At 40.2% G+C, this 18,455-nt stretch overlaps 2 protein-coding genes across 2 annotated transcripts in view; one reads left to right on the top strand and one right to left on the bottom strand.

The window, feature by feature from the left end:
- polb (polymerase (DNA directed), beta) overlaps positions 1 to 9,195 on the top strand; it is a 120,136-nt gene extending 110,941 nt beyond the window's left edge. Inside the window, exons 13-14 of the mRNA XM_072266784.1 lie at positions 723 to 862; positions 5,603 to 9,195. Coding sequence (XP_072122885.1) covers positions 723 to 862; positions 5,603 to 5,697 — 235 coding nt within the window. The 3' untranslated portion in view covers positions 5,698 to 9,195. The remainder of the gene's footprint in view (positions 1 to 722; positions 863 to 5,602) is intronic.
- LOC140201943 (dickkopf-related protein 4-like) overlaps positions 5,931 to 18,455 on the bottom strand; it is a 51,469-nt gene continuing 38,944 nt past the window's right edge. The window contains exon 4 of the mRNA XM_072266786.1: positions 5,931 to 10,877. Within this exon, the coding sequence (XP_072122887.1) occupies positions 10,624 to 10,877 (254 nt within the window). The 3' untranslated portion in view covers positions 5,931 to 10,623. The remainder of the gene's footprint in view (positions 10,878 to 18,455) is intronic.

Here is an 18,455-nt window from a genome sequence, read left to right as displayed (position 1 = left end):
GTTGAAGAAAACTTAATAAGGTTAAAATATAATAAGAGCTGTGAGTCTGTTCCAGTGAGGACTTTTGATCTGGCAATAAGAAAACAGGAACTTCTGTAAATGATTTTGATGTTCTGTCCTAATGTAGCAGTTAGTGTAAGGCTATTACAGCACCAGCAATCTCCAGTCGGGGTTCAATTCCCGTTGCTGTCCAGAAGGAGTTTGTACGTTCTCCTCTTGACTGTGTGGATTTCCTCTGGGTGCTCCAGTTTCCTCCCACATTCCAGTGACGGATGGTAGTATGCCCACGACTCATTAACCCTAAGCCATACATATTTTGGAACATGGGAGGAAGTCGGACCACCCAGAGGAAACCCATGTGGACATGGGGAGAACGTTGAAACTCCTTACAGACAGTGGTGGGAATTGAACCCCAATCTTTCAACTGGTGCTAACCACTGTGTAAACGTGCCGCCCCTCTATGCCTTTAACTTGATTGCAGATACTGTTGATAAAATGCCTGAATCAGAATCTGTGGATAGACTATGCTAAGGAGGAAGCAGGTCTGCTTCTAAAGGGTATTTTGGTTGTTACTATGTTTTTGAAAAGGAAGTTTCTATTGACATTATTTCAGAAAATGGTCAAGTTAGCATACAGGTACTACCCATTAAGAATAAGTGTAAGATTCAAACATTTCCATTATCTGCCAACTTATTGTCCTTTGGCTTGTGTTTTTCTTTTAGGCTTATTCCAAAAGATCAGTATTTCTGCGGTGTGCTTTATTTCACGGGCAGTGATCTTTTTAACAAGAACATGCGGACCCAGGCATTAGAGAAAGGCTTCACCTTGAATGAGTACACTATTCGCCCACTGGGAACCACAGGTAGGAGCAGAATGATATTGGAAGTCTCAATGTAAACATGGATTGAGTATTTCTTTAATAAACTAATTTTAAAAACCAAACAATTAAGCTGCTTTAAGAGTGGGCCTTTGATTTTTAATTATGAACCCCACAGCAAATGATAAATAAAGGATTTTGATGGAGAACTCTTCAGAAAATATAAAAGTCAGGAATAATTACCAGCTAGAGGTTTACAATTTGAACTATTTTATCCTCTCTATAAATGAGGTAGAAAATGTTGGTATGTGCGTCGTCAACACGTTGGATTGGATATATAATCAATTTCAGTTAATTAGGCCATTGGTTAATCAGAGCAACTGTTTATTTGGGACAACTTTTAAAGAACAAAAACTAATTGAGAAAATACCTGGGATTCCCTTCATTGATTTGGGACACTTAACTGGGACAGGACACTGTTGCCAAACAGTTTCTAGGTAGCATCGGATACGTGTCCTTGTGTGGCCGTTAGACACTACACTGTGCTTAGAGCAAACAGATTTTAAATAGCATAAATTACACGTGCTTGTGTTCAAAAATCAGTGATTTTTCTTTCTGATTGTTGGCAAGAAATAAGAAATAAGGCAATTCAGAATTGTTTTGCTCACTGTGGTTCTAAGCATTCAGGCTTGGAGGTGCCAGAAACGGCCAGCAATGAAAATGAAACTGTTTTACGACTTCAACAAGTTAGGGACTATGAAGAATTTGAAGGTATCAACAATCATTTTGAATGGTAAAATGAAAATGAAGAATTGGAGGATGAAATCAAAAGCATTGTATGAAGGCAGTCCATTATCTACACTAGGAGTTTGTGCTGGTTGTGTTCATTTACACTCTTTCAAAAGAATGGTATACACCTTATGAATTCCTCCATCGATAACTATTAGGAACCAATGTACAGTTTTATAGTACTGTAGTGTTCCAATTTGTTCTGTATTTCATTTAAATATATAATTTGTTACTCAGTTAAATGGTAGTTTGTCTTTTTTATACCTTTTTAACTATTTCCATGAAACTTTGGTTAATTAGGGCAGCTGCTTAATTGGGCCAAGGTGTACTGGTCCCGATGTGTCCAAATAAACTGGAATCCACTGTATTTCAGAAATATTTTGTTAAATGGATGTCAAAGACTAGTGATTCAATAAGCAATTGAAAATCTGTTTCCTAGACCCCTTCCAGCTACATTTACTACTGCAGTGAAACTTAGAATCAGAATGAGGTGTTTTATCATTGACATAACCCTAAGTATAAATCTAAACTCTTCTAGAACCTGCTACAGAATCTTCAAATGGGTTATCCCTAATTATTAGGGAATTAGTGCATCGATTCTGTTCCCTATTAACTTCTGTCCAAATCAAAGCTCACCTACAGAGTTGTGTTAAATTACTGGCATTAGCTTTGGAATTCCTCCATTTGGGTAAATGTCTATAAGTTACTAATGGTTTTGTAGTGCAAGGATGGCAAATACAATGAGTTTCCTGGCATTGCTAATACAAAGTTTAGACGATGGTGTATCTGGAGTACTGTGATTATTCTTTAGGAATGCGTGCTTTTTTTGCCCAGGAGTATTTTCAGGATTTCAGAGTATTGAGAGAGCAAATCCTGTCCTCCCCCTTTAACTCCGTTAGTGTTCCTTTTCTGTCCGCCTCAGAAACTATGTACATTAGTTCATCTTTCTTCAACTAAATCCAGAGTATTCTATAAGCTTTTTAACTTTTCTGCAGTTAGATCATGTAAATCACTACTGCCATGTCATTCTAAATAGAGCAGTTCTTTTTATCGTGGCATAAATTTACTATTATTTCTTTGATTACAGGATTCGTTGTTTATTTAGTTTTAATTTTCAAAGGAGGCTTTCGATATCTGCATGATGGTGTTGAAAATACAAAGAATGTGACTAGAATATAAGACATTAATAAATTTACTGAACGTGCATGGAATTGAATGTTGAGTAAATGTAAGATAGTGTTTAAATAGGGTTGAGAGGACATGTTCACCAAACAATGGAAGGCTACTAAAGCTTTATTGAAAGGCCTTCATCTGTTCACAACCCCATATATTTTTTTATTGCTGTAGTGTTTTTTGTAAAGGAAATTAAGTTAGAAGTTAGCATAAAAAGTATATTAAATGCATCAAAGCACAGTTAGATGCCACGGTGAGTACTGCACATAGTTTTTGTCTCCCAAATTGTAAGAAAGGAAATGGGAAGGATGCAAAAGTGTTTCATGAGTCTGATACCAGACCTGAGAGGATATTACTTTGCAGATAAGTATGATTAAGTGCAAAATCAGAATCAGAATCAGGTTTACTATCCAGTGCCATATGTCGTGAAATTTGTTAACTTTGCGGCAGCAATACAATGCAATACGTAATAAATATTTTTAAAAATGAATTGCAGTAAGTATATTAAATAGTTTAAAATATGTAGTGCAAAAGCAAAATAAAAACTAGTGAGGTACTGTCCAAGGGTTCAATGTCCATTTAGGAATCAGATGGCAGAGGAGAAGAAGCTGTTTTTGAATCGCTGAGTGTGTGCCTTCAGGATTCTATACCTCCTACCCGATGGTAACAGTGAGAAGAGGGCATGTCCTGGGTGGTGGGAGTTCTTTCTGAGTTATCGCTCCTTGAAGATGAAGTTGAATTGGATACTACAGAGGCTAGTACCCATGATGGAGCTGACTAATTTTACAACTTTCTGTAGCTTCTTTCGATCCTGTGCAGTAGCCCCCCCCCCCATACCAGACGGTGATGCAGCCAGTCAGAATGCTCTCCGCAGTACACCTGGAGAAGTTTTTGAGTGTTTTCACTCTTTTCAATCTTTTGGCTTAGAGATACGAAGACCGGTAAAAAATAATTACAGAATGTTTTTGTGTGTTAGAATTGTTCAACTTATTGAAAACCTGATCAGATATTCTTCATGTGCCAATCGTTCAGTACCAGTTCTATTGTACATGATGTTCAGGGTAAAATTTAACCGTCAAGGAATTGCGGTCAGAGCTGGGTAGATTCCCTGCAGAGCGACAGTTCAGTGGTGTCTTAAAGCGATGAAAAGTTTCTAATCCTGTATTTTCCTGAGCAATTATTGATGACTTCTCAGATAATGAATTAGTTTAATGCAGTAGATGTATAGAAAATGTTCCTACTACTGTGGGATTTTAAAACCATATATGTTAAGTGTAGGATGGTCACTAAAAATTCATTGGGAATACAAGGAAAAATAATACAGAGGTAGTGACATGTTCCTAGTGTAATGGCTAGAGGGTGGGGGCACATGTAGTGCATGAAAACTTAGCTAAATAGTAAGTTTGTTGTAGATTTGATACAAAGTTTGTTACACAACATTTGAAAATGTTGTTTTCAACAAAGAATAATCTTTGTTCCTTCATTCAATGAAACTTTGGTGAGATCTGGTGCTGTGAATAGTGAACTTCACTGTGTTTCCTCTTTGCAAGTATAGTGTAATCTTTTAATTATGTAAGGAGAGCAAAACTGATGCAGTTAGTCTCACCTCAACCTATATCACTGCAACAATGTAGTCAGACCCTCTTGTAATAAAGGTTAACGTACCAATTGCCCTCCCGTCAGTGACTTTGGTCCCTTTAAACATCAGATTACCCATTCCCTAATTGATAAATAGACTTTACATTTCTGTTTTGTGCATCCTAGTGGAAAACTTTGTATTTTTTTCACGCTCTATTACATCTGTCATGTTCTTGCCCATATACTCAATTTGTTTGTATTCCATTGAAGCATTTCTACATCTTTCTCCAAACTCAGACATAGAAATTTGAGATTTAGTCTCCTCTGCCAGACCATGGATATCAGAATCAGATTTATTATCACTAAATTATATTGTGAAATTTGTTGTTTTGTGACAGCGGTACAGTGCAAGGCATAATCAATTTCTATAAATTGCAACAAGAAATATATGATCAATGAACCAATTGTTTGTAATCAAATGACCTTGCCTGGCGTGTCTGCACCTACCCCTGGCACTCCTTCCTGCCACCTGTCCTATACCACTCCAGCGGTGCTCCACCCTTGCCATTCCCAATATCCTTTACTCCCACCATATTTACAAGCTTGCTCTCCACTCCATGTTGTCAAATACAGTACTGTGCAAAAATCTTAGGCACATTTAGTTTTCATTGTTATTCCCTAGCTAGCTTTAATAGGGAAAGTGAATGCCGAGGTCCACCTTCTCCAGGTCAATCATACTTCATCACCCTTTGTCTCAGTCAGTCACTTTTGGGCCACACTCTATTCAAGACTTTCCCAATGCTGTCTCTGCATTTCTCCCTTTTTTGCAACTGAAAGCATAATTTATTTTAAGCTTTCTTGGTTCAGATAGAAGCTGTTTGTTCTAAAACACTGAGGATCTCAGTAAGTCAGGCAGCATCTATGTAGAAGAGTAAATAGTCAACATTTCAAGTGAAGAACCTTCATCATCAAGTCTGGATGAAGAGTTCTGGACCAAAACATCAACTCTCTACTCCCCTCTATGGAGCCTGGCTGCCTGACTTACTCCAGCATTCTATACACATTGCTCAGCGTTCAGCATCTGCAAAATCTCTTGTGTTCTGAAGCATTGAATCTTTCTCTGTCTCCACAGAATCTACCTGGCCTGCTGAGTATTTCCAGTGTTTTCTGGTTTTATTCCACTCTGATGTGATGTATATTTAAAAAGTTTCCTGTCTCATTAATGCTGTATTGTTCTGATTGCAGGAGTCCCAGGGGAACCACTGCCTGTGGAAAGTGAAAGAGACATTTTTGAATATATTGAATGGAAATATCGAGAACCGAGAGAGCGCAGTGAGTGAATGTCCATGAAGGTCAAGCTGAGAAGCTCCAAACATTCAGTGTGTGTGAGAATCTGATGATCCTGATAAGCGAAGAACTGAGTGAAAAATTCCAGAAAGAATTCTCCATTCATTTACTCATTACCTGTAACGCGTATATGGATGGTATATAGTGGTTGAATTTTACATGTTGAGATCAGCTTTTGTATAAGGTGCAGGAAAAGCAATAAAACACATTCAGGATACTTTGGTGCAGTATTTAATAAGGAATGAAAAATAATAAATACAAATATTACACATAATAATTGATTGTAAAACAAGCAAGATGGAAGGTATGTACTGGTTGGGTAACCTCAAACTCTGCAAACTACAATGACGTTCACAATTAGACCTTTTCCAAACAATACCCATTAGCTAATTTGAATAATGAGAACATTATGTAGATTATATATTTAATTGATTATTGCAAAGCCAATAAATCTTAGTGTCCTATTTGTTACTAGGCCTGTGTGCAATGTAATCTAGCAAAAAAGATGCATGTGTTACTATGTATGGGTAATATACTGTCAGTCGTTCTTAACTGGTTAATATGGATGCTCTGTTTAGAGAGTAATACTATGCTCTCACCTGCCTGTGTCTCGAGTTTGGAAGCTGTAGCTTACCTGCAGTAGTGCTTAGCACACAGCTTCTAAACACCATTCAGCTTCTATGTAGAGTGCAAACTATTTCAGGGTTATTTAGTTATATTTAAACCATTTCTTAAACAGTTCCGGATGTTATAGGATATTGCATTAAAAATCGGGTGATTTAGAATTAGATTTTTGACATTAGTGCAGAATTCCAGTTTAATTTTATTGTGTCCCTAAAAATGTGGATATACTGGACCTATTCCACAAGTGAATTTCAGCTTTCATTACACAATATAACTTTGAAGTTAATAAAGTTTCAGAAGAGCAGTCTAACTTATTTATGTGTGGACATTTTTACAAGATAAGGGAGTAGTCATTTAAAACTGAGCAGTGTAGGAATTTTTGTGATGAAATCTCTTGAATTCTCTGCCCCAGAGAGTTATGGAGGCTAGATCATTAGTTATTTAAAGAGTAGAATTTCTGAAAGATTGAGCAACTGAAACTATGTGGAAGTGGCTGAGAAGAGCAGTAGAGACCTGGGACAGCCAGCCATGATCATTTCGAATGGCAGAGTAGGCTTGAGGGGCCCAATAGCCTACTCCTGCCTACTTTCCTTTGTCCTTCTATTCTTTTATTATAATGAAAAATGATCCTAATGTATAGAGTCGTAGCCATAGAAAAGTACAGCACAGAAACAGGCCCATCTAGTCCATGCTGAAACCATTTAAACTACCTACTCCCATCGACCGGCTATTCGCCATTCTCTGAGTCCTCTTAAACCTCCTATCCCTTCACTTAATTTTATGTTCTCTTGTTTTTATACACTTATGTTCTGGAGAATGGTGTTCTATGATCTGCTCTATCTGTAATCTACCCTACATAATGTTATCTGCTTCAGCCATATCCTGCTTAATCTCATCTGCACCCTCTCTGGCATTGTCCTCTTTGAGAGGCCAAGTAATAAAAAAAAATCAGGAGATTGCAAAGATAGTGTGATTTTGATCAGTCTTCAACAATGAAAAAGAATAGGAACGTGGAAATCCTAATGAAGGGTCTCAGCCCAAAATGTCAACAAACCCCTCCGTAAATGCTGCCTGACCTGCTGAGTTCCTCCAGCATGTAGTGTGTGTTGCTGTAGCTTTCCAGCATCTGCAGAATCGCTTGTTTTGTGAAACACGATGAATGACAGACTGAGTGAACGATAATGACCACGGCAGTTTTTCTGCCAAATTGCTTGCTTGTTCAGTCAGTGTCATTAGTTGTTGGGCTTGCAGATTTGGAAGCCACTTAAACTTTTGTAGTTTCATCTTTGTGGCTGGAAATAGTAAAGTCTGTATTTTAAGAAGCTTGAGAGACATAGTTCAAAATTGAGTTAAACTCTGTGAAATATACCCAGAAATCTTGAAACGCTATCTGAGATTTGGCAAATTATTAACCCAGTACATGCATCAGAATTTTCAAGTTACATGTAAGTGATAGATATGTGTTGGTTTTCCAGTTTGATAGATCTTTAAACAATGAACTGTCTGGGGCTGAGGATAAATTCTAACTAGATATTGGATGATTAAATTGAAGATCACAGAGGGGAAGCAGTGAGAGAGAGTCTCACTGAGCTCCCGTTGAAGAGAAGATTTAACCTTCTTCAGGGTAGGCAATACCCTGAAAAAGCTTAAATCCTGATGACGGGTTTTGGCCCGAAATATTAACTATTTATTCCCCTCCATAGATGCTGCCTGACCTGCTGAGTTCCTCCAGCAATTTTGTTTGTGCTGATTTCCACTATCTGCAGAATCTCTTGTGTTTTAAATTGGAGATAATCTGTTTTGTCTGTAGGACTTCTGTTGGATACTTTCTTCAGAGTTTGGATATACAAGAGGCTGAAGACATTACAACCTGGAGCAAATGATTGGAGGAACTCAATGGGTCAAGTGTCAGTACAGGTGCAGAGTCTCAGTCTGAAATGTTGACCATCCCTCTGCCTCCACAGATGCCACCTGACCTGCTGAATTGCTCCAGCAGTTTGCTTTTCAGAAACAAGATGAGGCCTTGAAACCTCTGTCCTTAAGTTAAGCAATTTATGTTCAAGCTGGCGTTCAAGCAATTATGTTAGTAATTTGGTTGCAGTTAATAATTGTTTTGGTCTCAAAGTTTAAATTAAAATATGCTTATTTAGAACTAATTGAAAATGTTCAATTCAGGTACTGTATAATCACAACATGAGCGATTATACATTTTAGATTTGGTTCAGAACTATTTCCTAATGGAATAAAAAATGCGAAGTGAAAAATTCTGCCAATTTCTGAACTTACTATATGAATGTTTTCTTTGATATTTTAAGGATTGTGTTCCTTTAAAAAAACATTAAACTCAGCAAACTTATAAATTGTCTGCAGTTCCCCTATCTTTTCTCCTCTGGTATATGTGTCAGTGTACTGTTTCACGGAGGTTGTTGTTTTTAATTTTTACAATATTTGCAAAGTTGCTCGAAGAAATAACAACATGATTTAATTGCCTGTTTTGGGTGCAATTTGTTTCACTGTGCTTTAAAAAAAATACATTTGTTTTTGTTATTACGTTTGGGCAGTCTGCAGATAACACTGAGTGGAACTGAACTGAACTGAAATATGCCTTTTGATTTTGTGTTTTGTATTCTGTGTTTTTGCCCTTTTTTGTTGCCGTATGTGCAATTTTTTTGCTCTGGGAAGGGGGTTTGATATTTGATATTTTTCTTTGAACAGGTTGGTTCCATAGTTCTTCGTTGTTTCGTGACTGTCTGTGGGGAAGACAAATTTCAGGGTTGTATACTGCATACATACTTTGATAATAAATGTACTTTGAATCTTGGAAAATATCTTTTCTCTTCAGTTAATAAAATTAATTTGAATTAAAATTGAGAGGGGTTGTATGAATAATTTCAAAATTGTCATGTGAAATTCTATTTAGTGTGGAAAATAATTATACAGAAAGTTAATTTACATCTTGGGACATTAGAGATGATTTACTTGATCTTAATTGGTTTGAAGTATCTTTATGAAGTTGCTATATAAATGTGAAATAGATGTCAAAGATGGAATGTGCAGCTGTGGAATATTGACAGTTCAAAAAGTTACCTTTTTCAAGAATTTTTTCATCTTTTTCAGGAGTAGAACCATTCCCCAATTACATCCAAATTAATCTTCAATGTTTATACACTGGTTCTTCTATTTTCTGTCATGTGGGTATACACAGCTTTATCCCTTTATAAACTGTCCCTCTTGAAACCTTGCCTACAAAGCTATTGACTGTCAGATTACTAACAAAAATAGGTCTTTATACTAAAGTTAAACTTGATCTGTAGCTGAGATTTTATGTTGAAGTTGTATACGACGTTGATGAGGCTGAACGGGGAGTAATGTGTGCGGTTCTGGTCACCTACAGGAAAGATTCAATAAGATTTCAAGAGTGCAGAGAAAATTTACAAGGATGTTGCCAGGACTTGTGGATCTGAAATACAGGTAACGGTTGAATAGGTTAGTACTTTATTCCCTAGAGTGTAGGAAGATGAGGGGGGATTTGATAGACATAAACAAAATTATGAGGGGTATAGATTGGGTAAGTGCAAACAGGCTTTTTCCACTGAGGTTGAGGGAGACTAGAACTAGCAGTCCTGGGCTAAGGGTAAAAAGTGAAATAGTTGAGGGGGATCTTCTTCACTCAGAGGGTGGTGCGAATGTGGAATGAGCTGCCAGAGGAAGTGGTGGATGCAAGTTCAACTTAAGAGAAATTTAAAAAGCTACCTGGATGGAGGGGTATGGAGAGTTATGTGCCAGATGCAAGTTGATGGGACTAGCCAAAACTTCCCAAGCTGGGATCCATGAACTCCTTGCTTAAGGTATTGGTACGTGGCATAAAAAAAATTGGGAACCGCTGGGCTAGACAGGCTAATCATTCAGCACAGGCTAAATAGGCTGAAGAGCCTGTTTCTGTGCGCTATGACTTTGTGAACTAATGCTTTGCCCATAGGTCCGACATCCACTCTGACAAAAGGTCCCAGTATAAAGCATTAACATTTGCTACTTCTCTTCGGGACTGCTGCCTACAGGGACATTATCTTTGACCATCAATACTTGATAAATTTATTTGACACAATCACCCAATCAGACACTCTATGTGGCAGTTAGGGATTACTCTGTACAGAGCAAGTTTTATAATTTATACCATTTGATGCACAATGTTTGGTATTTTTGGCTTTGTATAATGACAGTGTTTTATTTGAACTAGTGCAGTACTAATCTGGTTAATTTGTGACATCATTACAAGTGTTCAGGGTTAGACCTCTCTAGATATGTTGGCAGATCCATAGCCTGGAGGAACCCTGGGAAGATTGTTGATTTTGGTTACGGCAGGCTAATCCTGATCCACAAGCACACCGCTGGAAGATCTCTGGCCCTTGAGGACCCTCCTTCCTCCCCCGTTTTGAGCAGACTTGGCCCTCTTTCAGGACAGGCCGGCAGATCTTTGACCAGAAGTGACGGGCACAGCACAGTCCAGTGGAGCAATCTGATGTTCGTAAGCAGGTCTCTCCTTCCAGCCCTGCAAGGAAGAACATTGATGACAATATACTCAGTTTAGTTTTTAAGTTATGCACATACTCAGAGCCTCTTAGATTCAGCATGGCACCAAAAACATCTATAGATGAATAGTCCTGTAGATACAGAACTAACTGGTTGCATCACAGCCTGGTAAGGAAACACCAATGCCCAGGAATGGAGGTCTACAGGAAGTGATGGATACAGCCCAGTTCATCACAGGCAAGGGCATTGCCACAAGAAAGCAGAGTCCATCAAAGACTCCCACCACCCAGGCTATGCTCTCTTCTTACTACTATCATACATGAGCCTTAGATCCCATGTCTTCAGGGTCAAAACAATTACTACCTATAACCCATTAGGCTCCTGAAATGGCATGGATAACTTCACTCACCTCAACTCTTAACTGATATTTACAACTACAGATTCACTTCCAAGTACTCTTTACAATTCACTTACACAATTTGTCTTGCACCTTGGTTGTTAGTCAGTCTTTATGTATAGTTTTTTATAAATATGATTGAATATTTTCTTGTAAATGCAAGAAAATAAATCTCAACGTCTTATATGGTGACATATGTACTTTGATAATAAATTTACTTTGACTTTTATGATTCATTGCAAAACAGAAAGATAAGGGGGTCTAAATATCAACTTGGAATTTGTATCACCTTTTCCACCTTAGCTGTAGTCACAGCACCAAATGGCACAAATACAGCATAAAGTCTCAGTGACAGATGAGGAGGAAGAGACGGGGCTTGTCAGAGTTATACAATTACTTTGTGGCAAGGTTTCAATGTTTTCCTGTAATTTGTTACTACATTAAAGGAACGGTATAGTTCTGTTGATTGAACCTGTACAAACAGGATTACTATAAACTTTTTTTTATTGATTTTGGAAGAAGATCTTGTTCCGCAAAGTTAGGCTTAGTAATATCAGGCTATGCACAGTGAAGTTTAGCAGAATGGGAAGTAAACTCAAGCCTAAGAGGAAAAAACAAAACAATGTGCACTCAGAGGCCACTTTGAGGTACCTCTTGTATCTAACAGAGCGGCCACTGAGTGTGCGTCAGTGCTTGTCTGTCACTGTAGCCCATCCACTTTAAGGTTCAATGTGTTGTACGTTCAGAGATGCTCTTCTGCACACCACTATTGTAACGTGTGGTTATTTGAGTTACTGTCACCTTCCTATCAGCTTGAACCAGTCTGGTCATTCTCCTCTGACCTCTCTCATTTATCAGGTGTTTATGCCCACAAAGCTGCCACTCACTGGATTTCTTTTGTTCTCCACACCATTCTCAACCTGAGGTCCATGGACCCCTTGGTTAATGGTAAGGCCCCATGGCACAAAAAAGGTTGGGAACCCCTGCTCTAGAGACTTTTATACGTGAAAATCCCAGGAAATCAGCAGTTTCTGAGTTACTCAAACCACCCTTTCTGGCACCAACAATCATTCCACAGGCAGAGTCACTTAAATCACATTTCTTCCCCATTCTGATGTTTGGCTGAATTATAACATCCACACTAGACCGGATAATTTTGAAAACGCCGGTTTCGCGTAAAAATGACAGGCGTCCACCTCTACCTCTGTCCACATTAAAACTGATATTTGGGCGAATCTCCAAATACTGGGCATGCGCAGGACACACAGAAAACAAGCGAAGAGGAAACGGTATACTTGGAGCGCATTTGTCCAGTTACAGAACGGAAAAATTTAAAAGGAAGTTGCCAAACGAAAGACTCGGTGTGCATTTGTCCAGAAACACTTCCTACAGCCATAGTCTCTTCACTGATGAAAGGGACGACAGCTACAACTAAATGCAATAAGGCTTGTTACTGGGCAAAAGTGAAATTCGCTGTTACCTCATTTGTTTGCCTTTACTTTTGTCATGTCTTAGTGTATTATTTTGCTGTATTTAACATGTGCAATAAAACGGGTTACTGCGCAAAAGTGACAATTGCATCTATTGAATGTTTGGATAAGCAATACATTAATAAAGCACCTTGTTAAATATATAAAACATGTCTGCATCAGTGTTATCTTGTATTTCCATATAATGTTACATTAGGCTGTTACACATCTATTGTCAGATATTGTTGTTGTGGTGTTGGAGGTTGCGTTCAAGAAAACAATGAAATGCCGCGCTGCCGCCACCATTTGTTCCGGCACGTCATGACGGCGGTTTTAAAATTAGCTGGTTACCCCGTACTCACTACGCCAGGTAGTAGGCGTTTTCAGATTTATTCACTCTGGAGGGCATTTCTGAAAAGTTCGGTTTTCGGGGGAGGAAAACGCCGTTTCAGTGTGGACGGAGGGTCAAAACAAAGAGGAAAAGCCTCGGTTACGGATTTATCCGGTCTAGTGTGGACGTAGCCTAAATCCCTTGATCATACCTGCATGCTTTTATGCATTGAGTTGCTGTCACATGATTGGCTGATTAGATATTTGCGCAAGTGTACCTAATAAAGTAGCCAATAGTGCATCTCTCTGGAGAGTCTTGAACTCAGAATGCAGTTTGGAGGAAAAATCAGAATCGTACAGATATTTGGCCCAACTCATTCATGCTGACCAATGCGTACCTTCCAAATAAACCTCAGCATTCAGTATTTGGTCCATAGATTGAAGGACCCATTTAGACCCTTAAACACTCTTAGTGACTCAGTTCAAGCGCTCTCAGGCAGCATGTTCCAAGTACTGGGTGAAGGAAATTTACCTCATCTCTTTTCCTTTACTCTAAGCCTATGTCCTCTGGTTTTATTCACCTCTTGTCCTGGATTATACCTAGGACTACAATGGGAATTTCAGTTCAAAGTAAAGGAACAGTTATTACCCTTCAACTATCAAGGCCCCTGAACCAGCATGGGTAACTTCACTCACCTCAACAATAAACTGATTCCACAACCTAAAAACCCACTTTGGGGGACTCTATACTTGTTCTCAACTATTTACTTTCTTTTGCATTTGCAGAGTTTGTTGCCTTCTGCACATTCATTGCTTGTCTGTCCCGTTGGGTGCAGTTTTTCATTGATTCTATTTCTTAATTTACTGAGTATGCCCTCAAGAAAATGAATCTCAATGTTGTATATGGTGACAATGTATTTTGATAATAAATTTACCTTGTACTTTGTAGTTTTTTTCCCCTAGTGCCTCTCTGTAAATGTGTGTGTAGTGATCCTGTACTCAATTACACATGATGCAATAGAGGTGTACAAGATGATGAGAGGCATTGATCGTGTGAATAGTCAGAGGCTTTTCCCCAGGGCTGAAATGGCTAGCACAAGAGGGCACAGTTTTAAGGTGCTTGGAAGTAGGTACAGAGGAGCTGTCAGGGCTAAGTTTTTTTTTAATAAAAATGCAGAGAGTGGTGAGTACATGGAATGGGCTGCCGGCGATGCTGGTGGAGACGGATACGATAGGGTCTTTTAAGAGACTCCTAGATAGGTACATGGATCTTAGAAAAATAGAGGACTATAGGTAACCCTAGGGTAATTTCTAAAGTAAGTACATGTTTGGCACAGCATTGTGGGCCGAAGGGCCTGTATTGTGCTGTAGGTTTTCTATGATGAAATCTGATCATGTCCAGAACAGCCTTGACTCTTTCGTGGGGAGATGCTGATGTGAAGAATATGAATTCATTCCAAGTTCTATAATTTAACATACTTAGAAGGGGTTGACCGTACACGAAATGTCTGCTGTCCACATAATTAATAAATTAAAAATTTATGGAACTGATCCACAAGGTGTAATGCAATTTGGGTTACTTGCTCACCACAGAACTTGGGAAGAGTTTTGCTGTAATTTCTACTGTCAAAGTTTCTACACTGCAATGAAGTGATTGAGTGTTTTGAGTGTTTCTGGGTTTATGTTTAGCAAATGACTTCAGCCACCAATCTTCAAATCTGAATATAGCTTGACTTAATTTGAAATGCAGCTCTGAACAATAGGTTACTAATAGTTTGAATCACAGCCCAGATAATGCTAATTAAAATTAATTTAGATGTTTGTGGTGTAGGTGCGAATCGGGAGGTGCGAAGTTTGTGTGTTGTTTCAAAGAAATCATGGAATTGCTCTTTGATGTTTAGCACATAAAATATTGAACCCCACAATGGGCCAACCAGACCTTTCCAACGAAAGCATTTTCAATTGGATGTTTACTGTGTCACGTTTTGTCAAATAAAGAAGCTGCTTCATATCTATGAGTACTTTTCTCCAGTGACTCCACTCATGCAACAACAGGGTCTCCCTCCGCTGACCCAAATGTGCTGCTACTGACATCCAACATCCCACCATTTCCTCACTCCGAATGTTCACTAACTGTGCATGAACCCCGTGAAGGAACATCAGTTGGCTACTTAAATACATTCATTGCAGGTGGCCTTCTTTCTCCTCTCTCCACAGCTTCAGACTGTAAGGTCCTAAAACCTTTATTACCTTCCATTAGCTTCTGACATTTCTGTGCTGCCCTCCCCTTTTGTGGTAATGTTAACTTCCCAGAAGTAAAACTTTAGAAGGAATTATAAAGAATTATCGTCAAAAGACGATGCCTCAAAAAGGTGGCATCCATCATGAAGGACATGCCCTCTTCTCATTATTATCATCAAGGGGAAGGGTACAGGAACCAGAAGACACACGCTCAATATTTCAGAAACAACTTCTTTCCTTCCAACCTTATAGTTCCCACACCCCGCACTTCCCGTTTCTACCTCCTACCCAAGATCCACAAACCTGCCTGTCCTGGCCGACCTATTGTCTCAGCTTGCTCCTGCCCCACCGAACTCATTTCTGCATACCTCGACACTGTTTTATCACCCCTTGTTCAATCCCTTCCGACCTATGTTCGTGACACTTCTCACGCTCTTAAACTTTTCGATGATTTTAAGTTCCCTGGCCCCCACTGCTTTATTTTCACCATGGATGTCCAGTCCTTATATACTTCCATCCCCCATCAGGAAGGTCTTAAAGCTCTACGCTTCTTTTTGGATTCCAGACCTAATCAGTTCCCCTCTACCACCACTCTGCTCCGTCTAGCGGAATTAGTCCTTACTCTTAATAATTTCTCCTTTGGCTCCTCCCACTTCCTCCAAACTAAAGGTGTAGCTATGGGCACCCGTATGGGTCCTAGCTATGCCTGCCTTTTTGTTGGGTTTGTGGAACAATCTATGTTCCATGCCTATTCTGGTATCTGTCCCCCACTTTTCCTTTGCTACATCGATGACTGCATTGGCGCTGCTTCCTGCACGCATGCAGAACTCGTTGACTTTATTAACTTTGCCTCCAACTTTCACCCTGCCCTCAAGTTTACCTGGTCCATTTCCGACACCTCCCTCCCCTTTCTAGATCTTTCTATCTCTGTCTCTGGAGACAGCTTATCCACTGATGTCTACTATAAGCCTACTGACTCTCACAGCTATCTGGACTATTCCTCTTCTCATCCTGTCTCTTGCAAAAATGCCATCCCCTTCTCGCAATTCCTCCGTCTCCATCGCATCTGCTCTCAGGATGAGGCTTTTCATTCTAGGATGAGGGAGATGTCTTCCTTTTTTAAAGAAAGGGGCTTCCCTTCCTCCACTATCAACTCTGCTCTTAAACGCATCTCCCCCATTTCACATACACCTGCTCTCACTTCATCCTCCCGCCACCCCACTAGGAATAGGGTTCCCCTGGTCCTCACCTACCAACCCACCAGTCTCCGGGTCCAACATATTATTCTCCGTAACTTCCGCCACCTCCAACGGGATCCCACCACTAAGCACATCTTTCCCTCCCCCCCTCTTTCTGCATTCCGCAGGGATCGCTCCCTACACAACTCCCTTGTCCATTCGTCCCCCCCATCCCTCCCCACTGATCTCCCTCCTGGCACTTATCTGTGTAAGCGGAACAAGTGCTACACATGCCCTTACACTTCCTCCCTTACCACCATTCAGGGCCCCAAACAGTCCCTCCAGGTGAGGCAACACTTCACCTGTGAGTCGACTGGGGTGATATACTGCGTCCGGTGCTCCCGATGTGGCCTTTTATATATTGGCGAGACCCGACGCAGACTGGGAGACCGCTTTGCTGAACATCTATGCTCTGTCCGCCAGAGAAAGCAGGATCTCCCAGTGGCCACACATTTTAATTCCACATCCCATTCCCATTCTGACATGTCTATCCACGGCCTCCTCTACTGTAAAGATGAAGCCACACTCAGGTTGGAGGAACAACACCTTATATTCCGTCTGGGTAGCTTCCAACCTGATGGCATGAACATCGACTTCTCTAACTTCCGCTAAGGCCCCACCTCCCCCTCGTACCCCATCTGTTACTCATTTTTATGCACACATTCTTTCTCTCACTCTCCTTTTTCTCCCTCTGTCCCTCTGAATATACCTCTTGCCCATCCTCTGGGTGCCCCCGCCCTTGTCTTTCTTCCTGGACCTCCTGTCCCATGATCCTCCTGTATCTCCTTTTGCCAATCACCTGTCCAGCTCTTGGCTCTATCCCTCCCCCTCCTGTCTTCTCCTATCATTTTGGATCTCCCCCTCCCCCTCCAACTTTCAAATCCCTTACTCACTCTTCCTTCAGTTAGTCCTGACGAAGGGTCTCAGCCTGAAACATCGACTGCACCTCTTCCTACAGATGCTGCTTGGCCTGCTGCGTTCACCAGCAACTTTGATGTGTGTTGCTTGAATTTCCAGCATCTGCAGAATTCCTGTTGTTTTCTTTACTTCCACCGTCAGATTTCTGAACACTCTTTCACTATTTTTGCTCTCTTTTTGCACTGAATTTAATTTTTATATACATTTCTTACTGTAATAGATGTTTTAACATATGGTATTGTACTGCTGGCACAAACAACAAATGTTATAGTCATAGAATGCTACAGTCCCCCTCCAGTTCAGGTGCAAACCGTCCCTTCTGTACACGTCCCATCTTCCCTGGGAGATAGCCCAATGATCCAAAAATCTGAAGCCCTCCCTCCTGCACCAACTCCTTAATGACGTGTTAAACTGTGTGATCTTCCCATTTCCGGCCTCACTAGCGGGTGGCACGGGTATCAATCCTGAAATCACAACCCTGAAGTTCCTGTCCTTTAAGTTAGCACCTAACTCTCTGAAAGCATTTCGTAGGACCTAGTCACTCTTCCTACACGTGATTGGTACGGACGAGGACTATGGCATCTGGCTGCTCACCCTCCCACTTGTTGTAGAATGTTGAGCTGTCCCTGAGGAGGCAAAAAAACCATCTAGTAATGTCATTCTCATTCACAGGACCTCCTTTCTGTTCTCCTGACCAATGAATCTCTTATCACTACAGCTCAACTCTTCTCCCCACCGCTTCCCTTCTAAACCACAGAGCCAGACTCAGTACCAGAGACCTGACCACCACAACTTTCTTCTGCTAGGTCATGCCCTCAACAGTATCCAATGTGATACACCTACTGTTGAGGGGAATGGCCATAGGGGTGCTCTGCACTGGGGGACTATCCTCTTTCCCTGTTGAGGTCACCCAGTTACCGGTGTCCTGTAACTTGGGTGTAACTACCTCCCTGGATGTCCTGTCTATCAATCCCTCAGCCTCCCAAATGGTACAGAGTTCATCC

Source organism: Mobula birostris, chromosome 8 (assembly GCF_030028105.1).
Source record: "Mobula birostris isolate sMobBir1 chromosome 8, sMobBir1.hap1, whole genome shotgun sequence".
In the NCBI taxonomy this organism is placed as follows: Eukaryota; Metazoa; Chordata; class Chondrichthyes; order Myliobatiformes; family Myliobatidae; genus Mobula; species Mobula birostris.
This window is presented reverse-complemented; position numbering and strand designations above follow the sequence as displayed.